The sequence below is a fragment of the Diorhabda sublineata genome, chromosome X (assembly GCF_026230105.1).
Source record: "Diorhabda sublineata isolate icDioSubl1.1 chromosome X, icDioSubl1.1, whole genome shotgun sequence".
In the NCBI taxonomy this organism is placed as follows: Eukaryota; Metazoa; Arthropoda; class Insecta; order Coleoptera; family Chrysomelidae; genus Diorhabda; species Diorhabda sublineata.
In genome coordinates, this window is record NC_079485.1 from 38,823,555 (window position 1) to 38,844,901 (window position 21,347).

Consider the following 21,347-nt stretch of genomic DNA (forward strand, 5'->3'; position numbering starts at 1 on the left):
TTTTGAATGTATTTATCTTTTCCTTTAATCCTTTTCCATATGCTGAATATCAAAATGTTCAAAAGTCAACCAATCGATTTCTAAATGTGCCCATGCAAAGAGATGTACTTTAAATATATTTTGTCATCTTATAAACATACAACTTAGCAAAAATTGGTTTTGACTGAACATGAACAAGTTTTAACTTAAAATATCTATTCAACTTGAAAATATTAATTGTTTTTCTCAATTTGACTAGTAAGTCTTGAGTCATACTGAAGAAACATACAGAGTCATTTTGCTGATGAGAAATATGTAGAAAATACGGTAAGAAGATCTCATACCCACGTCTAGTGGACTGCAGTACAAACAGATTGGGCTCTCCAACTATAATGTAACGTTTTCTTATGGAACGAGTCCACATTTGACTTTACTATAAACATACAGCGTAATAAACATTGGTTTTGTTTGAATATGAACAAGTTTTAGCTTGAATTGAAATATCTATTGAACTTTTAGTAAAATGTTGATTTTTATTCTTAATTTGAACTAGTTAGTCTTGTATCATATCTGAAGAAACATATGGAGCTATTTTTCTGAAAAGAAATTTGGAGAAAATACCGTAAGAAGACCTCCTACTCTCATATAGTGGACTACAGTACACAGAATTGGGTTCTGCAACTATAATGTAATGTTTTCTTATGGAACGAGTCCTCATTTGACTTTCTAATGCATTTTGAACACGGAGCTGAAGTTTTCAAATTATACTAATGAATATTATGTTAATATAAAAAATTCTCAAATATTTCATGGAAATGCCAGTTCGGATTTCAGTGGTTTCGAATGTCAAAGTGCAAAATGGATAAATCGGTATATGAAAAAAAAGTATATCCGATCAAATTTGTTTATTAATGAAAAAATTAACATCAAACATACTTGAATATAATTATTTCTTCCAATGGCCGCGGTCATATTTGAATTACCTTATTTCCAAATCATAACGATTTCAGTCATTTGAGGGTATTTATTATAAATGAAATCCAAGAAAGACAAAAAATCTACTCATTCATCTATACTTACAATTGAGCCATTGAGGGATATCCCTTAATGTAGAACCGAAAGACGCCCTTAAAAAATTGCGGCAATTTTAAAAATATTGCATATGGCAACTCCAATAGAGGCTGGAGCCTAAAGCCCTCTTTAAGACCAAAAAGCTCTATATTCCGCAACAGTTTCTGATCCTCTACAAGACCCAGATTCGTCCATCTTTGGAGTATTGTTCCCAAGCATACCCTGAGGATGCTCGACTCAATATAGAAGAAAGCAATTGGGTTATGGGCGATCCAGATGTGACCAGAAACATAGACAGATTGGTATATCGAAGAAAGGTCGCTGACCTGACTTTGTTTTACCGTTATTACCACGGCAGATGATCTTCAGAGCTGTCCAACATAATCCTCGTAGAGCAGCTTTTGCAAGATCTACTCGATAGGCAGACATGTCTTATGATTAGCGAGTTCGCCTGCAGACGCCCAGAAGGTCAATTTATCGGGACTTCTTCCTTTGGAGAATTGCAAGCCTATAGAATCAGCTACAAAGGCACGTTCTTCCCGAACACTACAACCTAAAGAGGTCCAAGATCAATATCCACAGGCATCTCCATACGACAGGCACCACTAGAAGTACTCGAGTGGTGCCTTGCTTTTTGTATAAAAAACTATTATATCACAGTCGCGGAAAAATTCTTACGTTCAAAAACAGTTGAAAATAAAAGAAAAGACCTGTAGTCGTCGTGCGTGTTTGAGCAGTTCATGAGATATATAAACCACATGTGTTTACTAAACCGCCATATTGTAGAAATACAGCGTTCAAGATGTGTGTTCCACTTCTTATACGCACGGCCTTTTTATAGAGGGTAATGTCGGTTTCCAATGTTTATTAAAGTATCACACAAAAAAACCTTTATATTCGAAGCGTAGACCATCGCATTCTATAGCTTTCTTGTTGTAAGAGAACCCGCTTTCGATTAACTAAACCTGAATATTTTTCCGATATTCACCTCGGCATTAATACCTAGACCACCTGAAATGATTTGGAAGTTCACTAAACCTTCATAATTCCATCAAACACACAAGACTTTCCGTTCGAATTGACCTCTATTCTTCTGGTAAGTGTCCTTTGTTTAATCACTGATTTTCCATGTTAAGGTTGTTTAGATAAATCGACTTTTCATCGCAAGTAACAGTACGTCTAATAAAACGATCATCTTTTGGCACGGCAAGGCGCTGTTTACATACTTTGTTATTTCGTGTGGCACTATTCAGTAATTTTATAGATATTACCAACTAATTGTAAATGGTATCTTCAGGAGATCCAAGGGAGTCCGATAATCGGTTAGTACTGGTGATGGTTCGTTTTCTATTGCTGCTCTTGTAACCTCAATATCCCACGCAGATGGACGACGTGAACGATGTTCAAGCGTCAAATCTCCACAATTAAAACGATTAAACCATCAATTTGCTATTCGCTCATTAACTGTGTCTTACCTTTCAATTTTACATGTTTTCCTTGCTGCCATCGCTTCTAAGGAAATAACAAGACAAGTGTTGCAAACACATTCGACCAACATTACCCAATTGCAGAAAAAACATACGCATACATACATACTGCCTCTCCTTGAATCGCACGCATACTTTAATCAAATAAAACGAATCAAGATTATAAATAACTTTATTACATATAAGTTTTCAACATTTAAAACATTACTCATCAGTCTATTAAAATAATACAGTAATAATAATATAGTACAATAACATTAAACATTATATGAAGAAATAAATATGTGACTCAAGGTGTAACATTTTCAAAAGTAACATAATTGTGAAAATATATAGAAATGTAGGTTGATAAACTATCTAGTTTTTAAAAAATAAGACAATTATTATTTTTCAATGGTCCACCTATATCAGAAAAGAAAAATTGTGATATTACATCCCCGAGATTTGGAACTACAAAATATAATCATATACATGCTAAGTAAACGTAACTCTTATTAAATGGTTGAACATACTAGATAATTTATTCTAAAACTGGATGAAAACATTTGCCGTCTTTTTACTTCACGTTCGATTAGATGTGATTATGAAGCATCAAAGTGCTGTATTGCAGTTAGTCTCAACCAACTAAACAGAATTACTTGTCGCAAGATATACCAAATAATATTACGCACAAAATACTTGAGAAAGTCAAAATTCCATAATTCCAACAACATGTAAGCATCTAAAATGTGTACATGAAAAAGTACCAATACTTTTGGACCAATTATCTGCTTTAGAAATTATTGTACACAATATTTGACAGCCTTGTATAATAGACATACTATTGACAATCCATGCCAGCATTCCCACCATAGATAGACTCCAAACCACTTCTATGGTAAAACCGACATGGTAGTGTCCATTAGGTACGTCTATTATCAAAAAGATGAAAAAAAGGGAATGTAAATATAGTATATATTAAATCCTATTATGGATAATAAATGACCTGGTTGGAAAAATTATGTTTTTATGTTAGGAATATTAAAGGGTCCTCGAATTTGTTCGTCAAACTTCATGTTTTCATCAAATAAAAGCGCATACGATTAAACTAATAAATCTAATAAGTTTGTTCAGCTTTTTAATATTTTGATTTGCTCCTTGCCGTGATAAGAACTTCTTATGTTATCATCTTTTGTCGTTATTGACAATGAGTATTAAAACAGGTAAAACGTTTTTGGCATTGACGCTTGCACTCTATATCGAGGAATAGAGAGGAGTCGTTGATTATCTAGAGAGTAGTTAGTAAAATTTGTTACGGGAAATAGAGCACACAGAACCAAATGATTTGTTGATATCCTTTCTACATTTGGTCTTGCAAAAATTCAAATTCTTTGTACTACCATAATGAAGGTACATACACTTAGAACCAGAAAGCATCGATTTTCTCACTTTATTAGTTTCGTGACTGAAAGTTTTAGGTGATATTCCAACAAGATACTTTGTAGTTGTTTGATTTTATTCTCCATAGAATCAGCGTGACGCGATATACGTAGATAAATTGCAAAAGAAATTCTTCTTCAGAATTGTTACCACTATTTCCATTGTCATTCTTGGCAGTTTTGTTCTTCCTGGTTTCTTATTTGACCAACACTGTCACCCACTATTAAAAAGGTTTGTGAAATACACCATCAAATTAGATTGCACTCTATAAAAAAATTTGACATATAAATAATCGTAATTTGACCGTGTACAGAGCTCTTGGTAAAGCCACTTTAAAAAAATGACACTAAGATGTCTACCTCGATTTTATTAATGTAAATATATAATTTGAATATTTGAAATAATAATGCTATTTTTGGCATTATCAGAAAAAATTTGACGTTTCGACCTGTTGCGGTCTTTATCAAAATATTACTAGAGATTGACAACTCTCTTTTAACCACAATAATTTATTATTTATATAAAAACTTAGTCTAACGACGACTTTTTTACTTGTTTTGGTAGAAACATATTTTTTTAATACGAGTATGCCAAAATATTTGAATTTTCAATTAAATATACTATCCTTTGTAAAAATAAGTAATCAAACAAATTTGACGAATTATTGTATTTTTCTACGCGGGGAAAAGTGGCAATGAAAGTGGATCAAAGCCTCAATAATACAGATATTTGAAATCTTCTTTAAAGGGAATATAGACAAAACAAAAAAAAATTTTCAGAAAGATTACTAACAATTAGTAATGTATTCATTATTATAATGTATTGATCAAAACTTGGAACAAATTTTTATTTCACTGCCGCTGTAAAAAATAAAAATGCACCTTCAGTAAGAAGGTCCTGCTAACCGTATTTCAGGATGAACGTAATAGTCGCAATAACTCCGGCAGGATCTACTGTTTCCAAAATGAAGAAGACAAGAATTTTTTGACGTTGGTCAAGGGTGGAACACTCCTCGTAGAAGGTTTATTCCAAAACTAGCATTAAGTGAAAGTACTCAATCTTCTCAAGTTAAGTACTACTTTCAAATAAGAGTTTCTTCCTAAAATTCAGGCCCATCATTAAACATTAATACCTCAAACATACTGAAATCTAGTTTCTGACTAATTTCATAACTGGAAGCTGAGGTATCACAAACATAAATGTTAGAGTTATTCAAACGTGTAGTTTCACATATAAACTTGTTTCAAGTTTCTACTTTTGGATTCAGACTTAGCAACAACATTAATTTATTTATTATTTTAGGGCCTCATTGTATACATATCACAAATTATATTTATCTAATGAAAATATGACAAACAATAAACATCTACTAAAAATATCGAAAATAATAATCATCTTACAAAGATATCACAAATAATAATCGTTTAATAAACATATCACATATATAATATTTGGCATATATGTGGTACATATTAAAAATAAAAAATATACATATAATCTTTTAAATAAAAAGCAGAAAAACAACTCATAAGAAATATATTGTAAAGCTCGAGTAATACATATAGAGTAATTTTTGTGTTTTGTTTGTTTCGCCAAGTTGTCGTAAACATGAACTTTCCGAAACAAAGATAAACTTTTTGTGTACAATGAAGAGCTAAAATTGGTGATGTCGTTTATGATTTCTGTTCTCAAGTTAAATCGAAACTCAGGGTTGGAACTTGAGATTTTGTTGATAAATTGAATTATGTTTTTTTGCTCTGACAGATGCTTCAAAAGATAAAATATAAATTTTACCAACTGTAGCAGCGTAAAGTGTCTTGTCAACAAAAGAAAAGAGAACATAAGTTTAGTGTAAAGGCAACTTTCTAGAACGACATGAAATTGGTGAAAGGCGCCTGCTAAATGTCTTTAAAAGAAATAATGCATATAATTTTTATTTATAATACATTACAACAGATTTCATGACAAAATTATGTTTCCAGTTTCCTAATCGTTGCCACTATAAAATATAATTAGTATTGTTTTGCATATTTTTCTTTTGAGGTTAAATACTCAAAAGTTACTCAATGTTCCTCAACTGCACCTTACGATACATTCCAAAATTTAAAACTTCCCACTTAATATTCTGCTATTAATTAATAAAAATATCACAGTAAGTAAAATATATTTCTTTCTATATAGTTTTCTGAGAACAAAACAACTAGGTATATATTCACTAAAAATTGCAAATTTGCCACGTTATCCTCTCCAACCACCGTTTATTAGGAATATGGAAGTAAAAAACTTCTTTTAAAGAATACCACATGAAGCCAACTACAATACTGTGAAAGATGTTCTCAATCATCCTACTATTTACAATTTGATTTGACGTGAAGAAAAATGGTAATGGAACATCTACCAAATATTTTTAGGTTTCCAGATAAAGAAAAGTTTTGGTTTTGGATTTCACAAGAAAATATACCCAAAAATGAATATATGTATTACCTGATCATGCAAACGACAAAATCCTTGATTCAGTGATTAGTGCTAAACAATTCTCAATAATAAATAATTATAAGGAAAATATGATTTAGTAGATCAGTTCAAGTCTAACTATGAAAAACTCTATGATAGCAGGTAATATTATGTTGAAATTTCTGACAATGTTGGTGGTATTCATACTGTTTACTTCCAATACACAACATGTAGGATTACACTTTTAGACACATATTTCGATAAATGTGTAATTGTCTTCAGAGACAGAAGGTAAAAAGTTTATTTGTGAGAGTTGTTATGGTAGTAAACAGTAGAATGTACTACTGGCCAAATTACACATTAAATATTGTGTTAATTGTAATGAAATTATAGATAATTTAACAAAAAATACTATAATGTAGATTATAGTTACAAAAATTAGAAATTGACTAATATTCTTCCAAATATTCCATACACGAAGAAAGTATCAACTATTTGTTTAATGTTGCTATTCTTACAGATACCAATAAAACTATAAATAGAAGTTGTTCAGTTCAACCTACATTGTGTTTAGATTTCATGTGCATTTTCAAATTATATTTTCTGGAGAGAACAGCATTACAAATGCGACATTTTGTTCTTCCAAGATGAACTGGTTTATGGTGGTGCAAACTATATGGATGTGCGAAAACTTTGAAGCATATGGGACAAGTTAAATTGTCAGAAGTTAAACTTGAACTAAGATCACGATGAGTACTGGCATACAGTTCCTCCTCGGATAATTCTCCTAAAATACACATACAGTAATACAACAATTATGAATGAAATATTTCATATTAGATTTTTCTCAAGGTCTTTGTTAAAAAGTCACTATGATACAGGGTGCGGAAATCAATCCTGCATTTTTGAAATGGCAGTGAAAAATGAACGGACGTATATTTCAAAATTTTGTTATAATCTTATAGTGTGTTAAAAGACATAGACGAAACTTAAGTTTTTTAATCAGAGTTTAAAAATGATACTGGTCAGATGGCGTTCTTTTTGATTAATAAATTTTAAGGACGATTCTGTACCTAAAGTTTTGTTTGTTAACAAATCCCGAGAGATGAAAATGTGTCTCATCACTCATCCAGATATCGTGAACAAGTTACTCGTTGTTTCAATATTTATTACCCAAACTTTATTGAATCTATACTAGGCACTGACTGATTGCAATTAACTTCAAAATGAATACGAAAATGACGCTGAGCTGCTTCATAGCTACCAGTTTGGTAGAACGCTTTCACATTAAATGCTTGGTATTGTTTGGACCACCGTTCCAAAAACAACTGAAATGCTCTGAGGTGGCGATGTATGTAGTACATAGTAAGTAGTTCGCTAAATATACAGTTTTCTTTTCGAAATTGTGAGCTGTAGCATTTATACATCTAGCGCCTCTTATAATTGAATATATTAACTAAGAGAATAGTGATGTATATTAATTGTAATAATATCCACTTACCTTAAAAATGAAATATATATTCAAGTTCAAAGATTCTCAAATAAAAAAATAATCCAAATGCACAACCAACGAAACTCAACAATAACACAACGAACTCAATACAATAATAAACTCAAATTGCAACTTTGCTATAGGCAGCCAAAATAAGAAACTTTACAAAACAGCTTAATGTTTGAATATATTTTAAATAATTTTGGCGACATCTGTTATTGGGGTAATTCGGCAACCAAAGCTAAGAAAACACGTAATTTAAGCTACGACATACAGTAAGAAAAGACGTGCTGTGGACGCCAACTCTCCACTGCCATCTATTGGTGGCATCCATCTCGTCAAATGATATCCTCATAAGGTTAACCTACTATCTTATTCTTTATATAATGATAACGGTAACCTTGTCAACTCGTCCCTCACACTTTCTATGTATCCACAACTACTTCAAAAATGCAGGAATGTCACATCCAGTATAATTAATTCTGGTCGCCGAAGTCATTAATTTAGTTTAATTTGGAAAATTGATCTATTCTAATATGCATTTCAAAAAGTAAAAATTCGTGAAAAACTTATTATAAATTATATTAATTTTCATATTTGAACTCTGTATGTTATAACTTAAGTATAGTCAGCAAAATATCTGTTATCCTTATTTTTTAATAAAATAACACCTCTCTAATTGAAATTAACAAAACATTATTTGGTAAAAATGATGTTCAAAGAAGAGATAGATAGATTTGAATTATGTTCATTATGAAGAACAAGAATGCAAAGATTATCAATTTACTTTTTTCAAAGTGTAGCTAACCAAAGAATGTGTCTTTTATTTAGTTTGATTATTAATTAAAATGGTGGGAGGCTACCACGGAGTGAATCTAAAAAGGAGAAATGCAGTATCTCAATCAAGTTCATTAATAAAACACACTTATGAGAAGGTGGCAGAAAAATCTATTGACTGGCCATCAAGTAACGGGGCAAAAATATTATTTATAGGATAGGGCTACTGATTTTATAAGTTAAGACTGAGACTATTAGTGTCAGATTGATGAAATCCTGATCTTTAGCAATCATTGTATATGTTCCATTCACTGCTGTAAATATTCAAATTAATATATTATTAATATTATCTTGAATTAATTGACTTAATCCTGTTGAAGTTCAAATTCCCACCTTTTTCAATAAATATTTTTGCTTACATAGTCCTTACTATCTTTATAGAAAGCTTTACCTAATTCTCAGTAAATATTATTCATCCCAACTATAACAAAAATTTATATTTTATAAACTTACTTTTTTCAGCATCACTTTCCAATTCATCTGAACCTAAAACAATTTTTTGGCAATGATATATACACATATTATGTAGACCTTTAGGACAAACCTTGTGAAATCTGAATGTCACATATATTATCTGTGAAAATTGGACTTGATATTTTAGTATCCCAGTCAATACTATCATTGTTAAAAACTTGTTCCTGGGCATCTATTTTATCTTTTCTTTTTTTTTGTGTAATTGTTTTGGTCGTTTTTGTAGGAGCGCCATTGGTCAAATCTGATTCATGATCATTGTTATGTTGTGAACCTGTTAATCCACTTATTTCTAAAAATTCCGCAGTCTGTAGGAAATTATCAAAATGACTACTGTCTACACTAACTTCTCCACTGTAAATGAACTTCAGAATATCTTTTAAAACGACATATTTAACTCCTTTAAGTACGACAATAGGGTGCTCTTGTGGAAAATCTCTGAATAGACAGTTAAAATAATTACTGCATGCTGAAAGTAACATTTTATGGGCGCCTATTTTAGTACCTTCAACATATAATGTAACATCTGTGAGATCACTATTATTTAGTAAATTGTCAAAAGCTTGTTTTACATGGTTCATATGGTTACTCCAGCTTACAGCAAATTGTTTGGTCTCATCCATCGAAGTCATTAGTATTTAATATATTTGTAGTTTATTCAAATTTATAGAATGTTTACAAACACCCTATTTTTGCGATAAACTGTCAATGTCTTCTTTCTCATCATATTTTGCTAGCCTAATCCACAGATCAACCACATCCTACCTAGTATGTTTAACTGGATAGTTAGTTTTGTGGTCTTATATCTAATGCTCAGAGGGTTTTTAAAACCTATGATCCTTGGGACGGTTTTACGTGAGGTCTTGAAACCAAGCCTAATTTCTATTCATTTAGCCGCTTGGTTCTCTTGTCGTCCGGGTTTAAGATTTTTTAAATAGTCATATCGTAGAGCTGCTATCTAGATATGGACGTAGGTAGGGAAGACCACAAAATATACCAAAAAGAAGGTCAACTTGTATGTAAATCTAGCCAACAAAAATGTAGTTCTGCCACTTATCCATCGTGACGCTAGTGTGATAAAAATGTGTCATTACTGTCAACTTTAATTTGTCATTGGTCATCCATTCCCGCCACATTTCCTTTAGATTTAGGTACACAGGTAGGTGATATTATCAGAAGTGTTATTTATAACTATGATTTCTTGTTTAAATCGGTTTGGATGGAGAATATATATTTCTCACCATAGTCAGGTTGTAATTTTATATAAATAAGAATTTGTTTTAGACCCAGGTTGGGAGCATATCCCTAGACGACGAAGGATCTCATTGGAAGTAACTGAAAAATTAACAGCTAACTATGCTTTTCTGTAATTTTCCATTGAATATTTCAGTATGGACTTGACGGTAGGTGACAGAGTAAAGTATAGATGTAAATATCCAGGCTGCAATAGTAAATATGTGGAATGAAAGATGAATAAACATTTTTTAGATTTCTCTGGTGTGTATTCTAAATGGGAAAAATTTTGTAAAATTCATTGCTCAACACCAAATTATCGCTCATGTGATCATCATTTATGTGAAATCATTTTCTGGAAAGTTATTTTACAAATTGCAATAGAAAACATTGGAAATATAAAGCATCTCATCTATTCCCACCTCTTATCTGCCCTCATCGTCTACTTCCATTTATGAAGATCACAGTTATGCCAAAGTTTATGGTTGTATACTAAAACAAGAACATTCATATTATATAAAAATACAGTTACAGTAGACACTGATGTGATTATCGAGGAGCATCAAGATTGTAGTTCGAGTGCTCATACCATAACATCTAGCAATTTACCTAAAGAAGGGCCATTGGAGTTTTCAAGTGAATTTTCAGATTCCATTTTTACAGAGGAAATTAGTAGTTTTGACACAGAAAAATCGGGTTTTTTGGCTGTAGCTGAAACTAGCAAGAACAATTTAACACCTATGGAAATGGTTATGTATAAAGTTTATCGGAATACAATAGTCAAAATTGAAAAATAGTTTAAAGAATAACAAAAAGTAGTTAAAGACATTGAAGAAGATGTATGAAATTTGGGATATTTGACTGTACATAAGAAAGTTTAAATAATGCAATGAAAGAATTATTTATTATATAAAGAGGAGTTGGAAGCAAGTCATTGCCTACTATTTTACATCACATACAATACAGACATCTGCCTTGAAAAAAAAAATGGTTTGATCTGATGTAATCATATGGGACCAAAATTTGTTTATCATAGAATACTGATTTATTTTAGAATTTTATTGGTTTAAGTTTACAGATAAAATATTTGTTTTCAAACTTTTAATGTTTATTTTTCTTTGAAAGGCTGTATTATGTGTAATAAGTTTATTTTCTTGTTTTGATTTTGAGACATATTTATGAATTTTCCAGACTTTGTATAGAATATTATTTTCATTAAATCCCAAAATAAGGGTACCAAATCATTGTAATGATATTATTTTACTGTTTTATTTCTGGTTAATATTTATTTACACTTCCCAATTTGTTAGAGAAATCTGTATTTTGTTTTTATTTTAAAAGTGATATTGTAATCATGTCTACTAATTTTCCTTGGTCTAGAAGAATATATGTAAATAAACGTAACCCAGTTCTAAGGTGTTTTTTATCGTGAATTCAAGATGCTAAATTGGAAGTGGACGGAAATGAAAAACAGAATACAGTAAGATATTCTTTGTTGCAAATTTAAATGAACCGCGAAAATAAATTAGTTCTACCACCTACCATCTAGGGCACTGGTATCGAAAATCCACTGAATAACAAATAAGTTTGCATTTCTTCTTAGGGTATGTTTTGTGGTACAGACTTCTGTGAAGCTGGCCCCCTTACGTTATTTTGAAATTTCGTTAATGCTAAGATGATACGAGAGAAAAGGAAACTTGTTAGAAAGTAATTAGTTTTTATATAATATTGTTAACGAAAGTAAGAAAGAAAAGAAAAATTGTTAGAGTAAATTCCATTAATATTAATAATTACGTTGGGTTTATTACCCTAAGACAGTAAGAGTATAGACCCTGGTATATTCTGTGAGGGAATACTTAAGTTTATTCCAACCTGCTAGTCTGGACCGTTCTTGAAACAGTTATTGGAAGTGTTTAAGTGATATTTTCTGCACAATCTCCAGGTACGCACGGTTCTGGTAACAATACTTGCTATCAACCAAGTGTCCTGTGTAATGCACCAACAGTATTACCACATCCTATTCTTGTTTCAGCGCCATCTCTTGGTTAATTAGCAGTACTAAACGTTTATAACACTTCAGTTTTCTTTCTGCTTTTGGCCACATATTACAAACTCAAATCTTTTGTCCAGTTATTTTCCGAAACAATTCAATGGAGTTGTATCATTCAAAACAATCTTATCACCTATGCTATAATTGTATTATTTCAGATTTAATCATATCTCAGATGATTGCGGATCCTAAACCAGATTGAAATTTTTATTCTGATTTTCTGTGGAAATTTCAAATTTAAACTTCAACCTAAATAAATCTTTAATTTTGTTACTTTAGGTATTTGCCTTAATTTTTGATATTTCATGTTTACATTTCTATATTTTTTTGTGTTTATAGACATTTATTTAGTTGTATAATAGATTCTAGTGTTTAATAATTATTAAATATTAAATAATAATTAATATAAAAAACTAATTATTCAAACATCATAAAATGCCATAGAACTAGTTACACAGTCATTTTCAGTATTAGATACTGTTTTACAGCGTGTATCCTTATCTGTATCTTCATAATCATTTTCCTCTGTATCAGTGGTATCATTTTCGTCAGTTTCATTGCTATCAAAACTATCAGAAGTTTGTTGCCATGCTAATATGATCTTTGCTTTATCCAATTCTGATATTGTATAATTAGGATTTGTAATATTCGGATATACCTACAATTGATCTAGATTGAAATCAAGTAAGTACTACTTTCTAGTGTGATTCAAAATTCCATTATTTTTTTTCTTAAAATATCCCTTCAATACATAATATCTATAATATAACTGTTAACAAGAATTAGTTGAAAAAAAATAATTAGTATATCTATTTATGTCCTACGTAATTACAAAATGTACTTGTACTATTATAAATTATTTTTAAATGGATAAAGAGCGAATACCTTCTTTTCAAATCGATTTTGCAAACTTTGCCAACTTCTATCTTTAAATACGTTACATCGGGAGAGATCAATCCAAAAGTTTTTACCACGCAAAGTATAGAATAATTTTGTTTTTATTATCCATTCTAGAATTAAATTATCCTCTTCCAAAGTATAAAATCGTCGAGTACTAATCATATTGTAGCAGTTTGTGAATAAATATAATTTACTTATAGTTCTGAAGCAATTTAATTTCCTCAACGCCAAATGACTTACATTTCAATACATTTTTTTAACAAGCAATAATACCACATAAATTTATTGTAAATATAAATATAACCTAACTGTAGGTTTTGTTTAGTTTCACGAATATCTTGTTTTGATTCGTTTGCTTGATTACAATCATAGATTGATTAAAATTCAATTCTCCATCACTAGAATAGTCTTTCACTTATCAGGATTATCAGTTACTTCATTCAGTCATATAAATTTTAGATATTTCATACTTATTGTTTCTAATAATTTTAATAACTGCAGAATATAAATATCTCCATTAGAGTGGATTAATTTCGTTCAATCATAAGAAAATAATTTTTTTTGTTTAAATGAACAATTTGGTTATTAACATTTTTTAGAAATGAATAACTATCCATTATTTGCGATTATGATCAAAATATATATTGTATTTATTTCATAATATTTTCATATTATTTTACGTTATAAATAGTGATTCATTGTAAGAAACTGTTATTTTGACAGATGTAAGCAGTGATTAAATCACATAAAACTACAACAAAATTTTGTTACTACTTATTTCTAGCTATCGTTAATTTATGTTTGAACAAAGAATTTGACTTATTATTTAAATATTTATTTACATTTTAAATTATATCTATGAATACTTGCAAGGTCCCAATGCCCGTCGATGATGGAGATGGTGATAATAGGTGGTTAAGTATTGTACGATTTTTTTGTTGTTGAAAAACCAAATATATTTTATATTGACTATTTTAGCATAACCGGTTTCTCTCTGAAAGTAAAGAAAAAGATGCTGATGTTATTTTTATAGGAGATTCAATAGTTCAAGCATTACAACATACAGATGTTTGGAATGAATTATTTGTCCCATTACATTGTTTAAATTTTGGCATTCATAGGGATAAAATCGAAAATGTGTTGTGGAGAATTCAGAATGGAGAATTAGATAATGTTAAACCTAAAGTAAGGATCTAATTTTTTTAATTTTAAATTACTTTGAAAAATGTATTTAGTAATTTTGTTGTTTGTAATGTAAATGAAAATCACCTATTCACCCAGTCATTTAGATCTTAGGTCAGATCCTTGAGGTGTGTTGCATATAACTCCATAGTAAGGTTTGATCATCAAATACTATTCAAATAGTTTTAGATTGGAAGTTTTGAATTATTTTAGTATTAGAAAGATTGCTTCAGCCCGAGTGCTGATTATCATATACCCACATTGGTTTTAGGGTTATTTTGTTAATAAACAATTTAATATTTGATTTTTTACCAAGAAATCAAAGAATTCGTATAATCACCTGGTTTCTTATGGAGGTAAATTTAAAATACAAACCTAGGATTTAAAATTAATAAAATTTATATCATAAAATTTTGAAAAACAATTAATTTATAGGACCTTGAACTAAACTTAGTTATAATAATAACAAAGTAGAAATTATGAATAAAATTTTAATCAAAAGTGCATGATGTAGAAAATGAGTTTTGTCATTTGAAGCATCAAAATTATTATTAATGAAAAAATTGAAGAAATACCTAGATGTTGAATAATTATATTCACTAATTCAGACATGTTATCGATATTATTTGCAAAGACATTTAAAAGACAAGTGTGTGTGCAATGAAGACTGTCATGGCCATTGGTGACTCTTAAGTACAAATTTCTTATAGTTGGAGTATCAAGTATCGAAATTACTAATTTAACATTAAAACAACTAAAAAATCGAGCCTGCATTTAATTCTTCATGTTGTCAGCACAGAAACTTAATTTTTGTAAAAATAAAGTTAACCTTTAAAAATATTCCATTAGAAAAAAATGCATTCACTTAGTCAGTCACAATCATAATAAGTCTATAGATTGGATAATTTGCAGTGGCAAAACTATTGTATACTGAACCTTCCACGAAAATAAAGAAACAGAATAAACAACTTGTCTAATAGAGATGATTTATATATAAAATGATTTGTAGCTACGATATTAAAGACATCATAAAATCTAATCTCTGTCATTTATTGTAGCTCACTGTTAAATGTAAATAAAATATTCCTTAAAATTCTTTCCATTTTTAATGGTATTAGAGAAAAATTGGGATTCAAGTACAATATGGAGAGTAAATAGTAAATATTATTTTGGGGTGTGCGTGGGGGTGTGTGGTTTGGTTTACTGTTATTCCATTAGATTCAAATTATTCTTTTTAACATTAATTTGCGCTTCTTTGTATATTCTGATTTCTTGTATTTTCATTCAAATGTATGTTTTTTTATTTGGAGTTTTGATTTTTTTATCCTATGAAGTTTAAATATTTGTTCCAAATATTTATTCCTATATTATAATTATAATAAAATTCAATGTAATGTTAGACTATTATTGTAACAATTTGTAACTTATTTTCAATTTTAATTTTGATAACTATCTTCATCTACCATTTTATTGTAATATTATCCTAGATAATTGTTGCTACCTCTTACAATATACATGCAGCTGTTTTCTATATTTCAGATTTATTAAATCTTATAAAATCTTCTTGAAGGCTATAATTACTTAGTCAGATTTATTTTTAATATTTTGGTTAGGTTACTAGCGTTACCTCTGTTATAGAACTTGTATCTATTTCTAGATGTGTGGATAATACTTTTTTCAATCCTGTTTGAATTTAGATTTGTATACTATATTTGGATGCACTCTTATTTTGTAGTAAATTTTTATATTTATTATTTAAAGATGTGAGCAGCATGTCTTCATTTTGAAAGTTTAATGGATACTTTATTCATTTTATAATATTTATATTTTTAGATAATTGTCTTGCATGTTGGTACTAATAACTATTCAAATACACCTGAAGAAATTAGAGACGGTATCGTAGAGTTAGTTGAAATAATTAAAGAAAAGCATCCAGATGTGTATATTGTTGTACCAGTAAGTTTTCTGTTTTTAAAAGAAATTCTTGCTAGAAATAATTCAATTGATATAAATTATAATGTTTTCAGACATTATTACCAAGAGGACAAAACCCAAATACAGTCAGAGATAAATTAACTAAAGTGAATGAATTGTTAAAACCTGCTTTAGAGGGTCGACCTAAAGTTGAAATGGTAGTTATTGACAATGGATTTGTCAGGGCTGATGGAACAATAAGTCATCACGATATGTATGATTATTTGTTACTAACAAATTCGGGCTGTAAAAAAGCTTTTGAACCAGTGCATGAACTTTTGATGCAGTTATTGGCAGATGGTGAAATTGAAAATGATCTCACACCCTCTGAGTAATTTGGATATTTTTAAAGTTAATCATTTGTTAATTGTAAGGTAGTCATAAAATATATTTATACGAAACAACTTGAATATTTGGTAGGTATGTACGAATAGAAACTGCCAAATTTTTCTTTTTTAAGGATAATGCATTATTTCTTGAGTACCTAGTAATTAGTGACTTGTATGACACAAAGGCTTCTATTTAAATTATAAAAACACTACAATCATCCAATTAGTGTTAGACATAATGTTAATGATGTTTTTGAATATAAACGTTTTGTTTTATTCATCAGTTTTCATTTTCATTCAGAATTTGGTAGAAGTTATTGAAACAAACCAATAAAGCTCTTTTTGACAGTAAAGATAGTAAAAATGGCTATATTTTATGAGAAACTAAAAAATATCAACTTGTATTTTTTGAGTGATATTCTATTTCAAATACCAAATTACAACCGACTCTAAAGAACTGAGTGTGAAGAAATTAATTAACAGTATAATTAAAAAAATCACAGGCAAATAACAGTAAACAGTTTCACATAGCTTGTGGTTGGGATAGTGTAACAACATTCTAACTCTTCATTTAAAATAGTTTTAATTATTAATGTTTTATTTTATTGAATATAGAAATAAGTGTGCAAATTAGCCACAGGTTCTTACTGAATATGGCAGTAAATTAATTATGTTGATAAATTTCGATTCACAAAAGCCTTTAAGTTAAAGTTGATGTGGAGAAGTAACTACTGATATAACTGTGATTATAATACTTTTGCTTGATGCTCGTAACTTAATGCTAGAGATCAATATTAGGTAGAATAGATATTTTCTGATAATTTATTTTTTAATTATTTCTCATTAGGGCTGTCGCGTATTAATCCGCTAGTGAAGCATGAGGTCTCTTGAATATCGGTGTTTGTGATTTATATGAGTCGACCATTTTCAGTGATTTGAAATAGTTTTATCTTTCGAAAATGTATATTCTTGTGTGCAGTACTGTGGCGAGGTATTAAATATGATTAATAACAAACTTTGATAACAATTATTCGAAACCTTACTCGATAATGACGTCAACTGGTGAGCATAAAAACGATAGTCCTCATTTAGTTGTTAGGGAATTTCAGACGTTGAATAAGTCTTCAATAAATAGTCCCTTATTTCAAAGTTTATGAAGGAATACAGTTATTTATCAAACTGAATGTAAAAATTGTATTTATTATTATAATTAATTTTAATTTTCAGTATATTCCCTGTGAAGTTTTAAATTTATGTAACAGTATCAATACTTACGAACCTTAAAATGAATTTTGCGAATTTACATCTTACCTTTTATCTGTATTTGTTAATTTCTAGTTCTATTTTGTTTTCTTGAATGAATAACATAATCTCATTCAAACGTCTCTTGTATTGCAGTTTTTATTCCAATAATTGATCTATTTTTTCAAGAATGTCCATAAAATTTTTTGAATCATTTTACCTTTGTTTGAAGGAATTTCTGATCTATAACTTATACTTGGGTACTTCCAATCTCCATCATCACATGCGATACATGAATACAAAGTATCCAGAAATTCGTCTGCCGAACGCAAACTATTAAACTAGATGTAATGTTGTCTCCATAAATTTTACGTCAGCTGGAAAACTTCTCATAAAAGAGGTAGTGCCTTTTGAATGTAGCGATGTTGAGTTAGATTTTCAAATATATTTCTTAAAAGCTGCTACATATAAACTTTATACATTGTATAAATTTGCAATGATTAATTTAAATTTAGAAATACATTGCATTACATTTGTTGAATTTACTATAAAATTTGTCATAAGACTGGTGAATTTAAAAGGTTGAGCAACTTTTGGATAAAGGAAAATAGATTAGAGATAAATCACATCTAGTATCTGAAGTTTGCAGGAGGTAGGAGAGTTTGTGGATATACAATATATTATATTGAAAAAAAAATAAACATGATTATTTTTTATTTTGCATCTTCTTTTTAAAACAAACCTTTGTAAGATTAATCAATCGTTTTTAATCAACTCTAAGTAGATCTAGTCACCCTTAAGCTAATTATTTGTATAAAGCAGTATGTCCATTGAAAAATAGAAAAAGTATTCTTTTCTCGACAATTATAATAAAAAGATACCTTCGCTTTTGATTTGTCATTACAAATGTAACCAAATTAACAGACTTATAATTTCATTTGATATTTGAATTATACAAACTCGTGTTCGCACAGGAATCCAATTAATTTTTTTTTAATTGATTACCTTAATTTTAGAGTTATAAAGTTTACCCTGGACCCTGTTTTAGTTTGTTAGATTTGTGTTAGATATAGTTACAAAATTTCACAATAACCGTTTCTAAGGGCTACTCATATCAATTTTTTTCTTGTATTTCTGGTGCTATAAATAGCATTGCTTGTCCGATTATCTCAAATCCTACTAGTTATTTGGTACAATAAAAAACTGTAAGATATAACTAAGAAAAAATTCATAATTTGGGAATTAAAAAAATTACAATAATTCCTACTATATATTTTGTTGTACTTATGTCTTGTATCTAATCTGTGTTTGTGCCCTACTTATAATGATAGTATTAATACAGTAAATTCAATCTAGTGTAATGCGAATAAGATGTTAATTGAAGAAGTGAAATGCTTGAATTTGAATCAAATATTCTACATATTTTATTTAATTTTAGAATACCTAAAGGATGCGCCAATGTACTATCAGGTATACTTTCTTTACAAGTGATGAAGATATTTAAATACAATTCTACAGAATTACTGTTTACATTCCACTATACATATTAGTTTTTAGTTTATTTATACTTAGATTTAAGTGAAGCAGTTTCTTTAGAGTGAGATTATTTGTAATTCTATTGTTTTTTAAAGAACAAAATTTATTTTCATGTACAATATCTACAAATGTTTTAAAATTTCCGCTAGTTGTAGCTTCCTTTTTAAAATCGTATAAAATAGAATGTTTCTGGTATTGCAATTGTAAAATCAAAATGAAGCTTCATGGCTTGAATTTTTGAAACACATGCTCATTATATGTCAAATTAATAAACTTTGTAATTTTGGAATTTGTCTTTCATTCAAAGTATATAAAACCTATTGCTAGAAAAATAAACAGGAATAATTTTGAGAACGTTATTTTTTAATTTGAAAATGTAGATGTCATTATAATTTACACGAGCAATTATTGATGGGCCCAGAAATGAAATAATGGTCGCATTCACCGACTTCCGCCCATACTGGTGCCCCATGGAGGAGGGTGGAGTGGATAATCTCCAGCATCACCCTCCTACTTTGGCTACCGGGGCCCCCTACATTTGGTAATGTTTTTTGAAGGGCGGAAGTCTTTTCTTCCGCTTTCCTTACCGCTGCTTCCACGTGTTTAGAGAAGTTCAGTCTATTGTCGAAGGTTACGCCTAAGTATTTTACTGTTTTCTGGGAATTAATAAATTGGCTTCCGAGATCAAATTGAATTGGATCCCGGGATGCTCTAGGTCCTCTTAGCACTATTATTTCCGTCTTCTCTACTGCTATTTGTAGGTCCACCCGCTCTTTATAGCTTTTCACTCTCTTTATATTTTCGTTTACGATTTCTTTGATGCCCCAATTCATGTCGCTTTCCGACAATATGGCTAGATCGTCAGTGTATGCGATCGATCTGGCACCGCCCTCTAGTTTCAGTTGGAGTACACCATCGGTCCTAAAACCGACCCTTGGGGTACCCCGGCGGTGAGTTGTAACAGGAGGTCCCCTCCTCCTCTTTTGCGGACGGACTCGACCATTATGCCGAGTTCGTCCACGTTAACGTTTGTCTTTGTTTTTTAGAACATCCGTGTATTTTTGGGTACCCGTTTTTATAAACAATGATTACCCCCGTCCCGTTCCGTGCCACCACCACCCTTTACTATCTCCTCCTCTTTTGTTATTACTCCCCAGTTTATTTTCCCCCTCCTTCCCACGAATTCTAATTTTTCTTGATAATTGATATTCTTTTCCCCTTTCTCTTCCGCCATCTTAACTAATTCCCCTATTATTCTAAATTCTTCCTACCTAACTTTATCATGTAGTTAAACCACGTTCTGTTTGTTTTTAAATTATTTTCTATATCTATTTGTCCCGTCTCTAGTTCCTCTAATATTCCCCACATTTCTCCCTTATTTTTTTTATAATTTCCACAGTTACCCCTCCCACTTCCTTTCCTATTAGCACAACATTACTTTCCCTTTCCCTTAATATATCCTCGAACCTTTCTCTTTCCCATTTAGTTTTTTTATAAACTTCCTCCCATTCTTGACCTACTAATTTTTCCCATACCTCATATACCCCGCCTTTATCCAATTCCTCTATTATTTTTTTATATTTTTCCTCCTCCTCGATGCACTCCCTCCCTACATTTTTTCCCTTTATTTTTTAGTTCTTTATTAATTATATCCCCAAGCTCCTCTATTTTTTCAAGTCATTTTTCATCTC

At 30.0% G+C, this 21,347-nt stretch overlaps 3 protein-coding genes and 1 long non-coding RNA gene across 6 annotated transcripts; 2 read left to right on the forward strand and 2 right to left on the reverse strand.

The window, feature by feature from the left end:
- Nucleotides 1–2,697: 2,697 nt before the first annotated feature.
- On the reverse strand, nt 2,698–9,924 carry LOC130451490 (protein abrupt-like). Its single transcript, XM_056790530.1, has 4 exons — nt 9,284–9,924; nt 9,193–9,225; nt 6,974–7,197; nt 2,698–5,055 (listed from the first exon to the last, which is right to left on the reverse strand). Exons 1-4 carry the CDS (start codon nt 9,840–9,842, stop codon nt 5,038–5,040), a joined length of 834 nt encoding a protein of 277 aa, XP_056646508.1. The 5' UTR covers nt 9,843–9,924; the 3' UTR covers nt 2,698–5,037.
- Nucleotides 9,925–10,280: 356 nt separating this feature from the next.
- Nucleotides 10,281–11,858, forward strand: LOC130450850 (uncharacterized). The gene is made up of 3 exons (XR_008910631.1): nt 10,281–10,369; nt 10,495–10,613; nt 10,699–11,858. It is a non-coding gene; the product is annotated as an uncharacterized LOC130450850 (long non-coding RNA).
- An 883-nt stretch (nt 11,859–12,741) lies between these two features.
- LOC130450955 (uncharacterized) lies at nt 12,742–13,731 on the reverse strand. Its single transcript, XM_056789710.1, has 2 exons — nt 13,379–13,731; nt 12,742–13,151 (listed from the first exon to the last, which is right to left on the reverse strand). Exons 1-2 carry the CDS (start codon nt 13,553–13,555, stop codon nt 12,915–12,917), a joined length of 414 nt encoding a protein of 137 aa, XP_056645688.1. The 5' UTR covers nt 13,556–13,731; the 3' UTR covers nt 12,742–12,914.
- Nucleotides 13,732–13,980: 249 nt separating this feature from the next.
- Nucleotides 13,981–19,945, forward strand: LOC130450957 (platelet-activating factor acetylhydrolase IB subunit beta homolog). 3 transcript variants are annotated; one of them, XM_056789712.1, is made up of 5 exons: nt 14,104–14,317; nt 14,372–14,578; nt 16,409–16,531; nt 16,603–16,763; nt 19,559–19,945. In XM_056789712.1, the coding sequence occupies exons 1-5, from the start codon at nt 14,252–14,254 to the stop codon at nt 19,668–19,670; spliced, it is 669 nt and encodes a 222-aa protein (XP_056645690.1). In that variant the 5' UTR covers nt 14,104–14,251; the 3' UTR covers nt 19,671–19,945. The 3 variants fall into 3 exon arrangements, 2 of the variants coding, with proteins under 2 accessions (XP_056645689.1, XP_056645690.1); XR_008910658.1 differs by having other exon boundaries at nt 14,134–14,317; nt 16,603–16,969; nt 19,559–19,774; XM_056789711.1 differs by having other exon boundaries at nt 13,981–14,317; nt 16,603–19,945.
- The last annotated feature ends 1,402 nt before the right edge of the window (nt 19,946–21,347 follow it).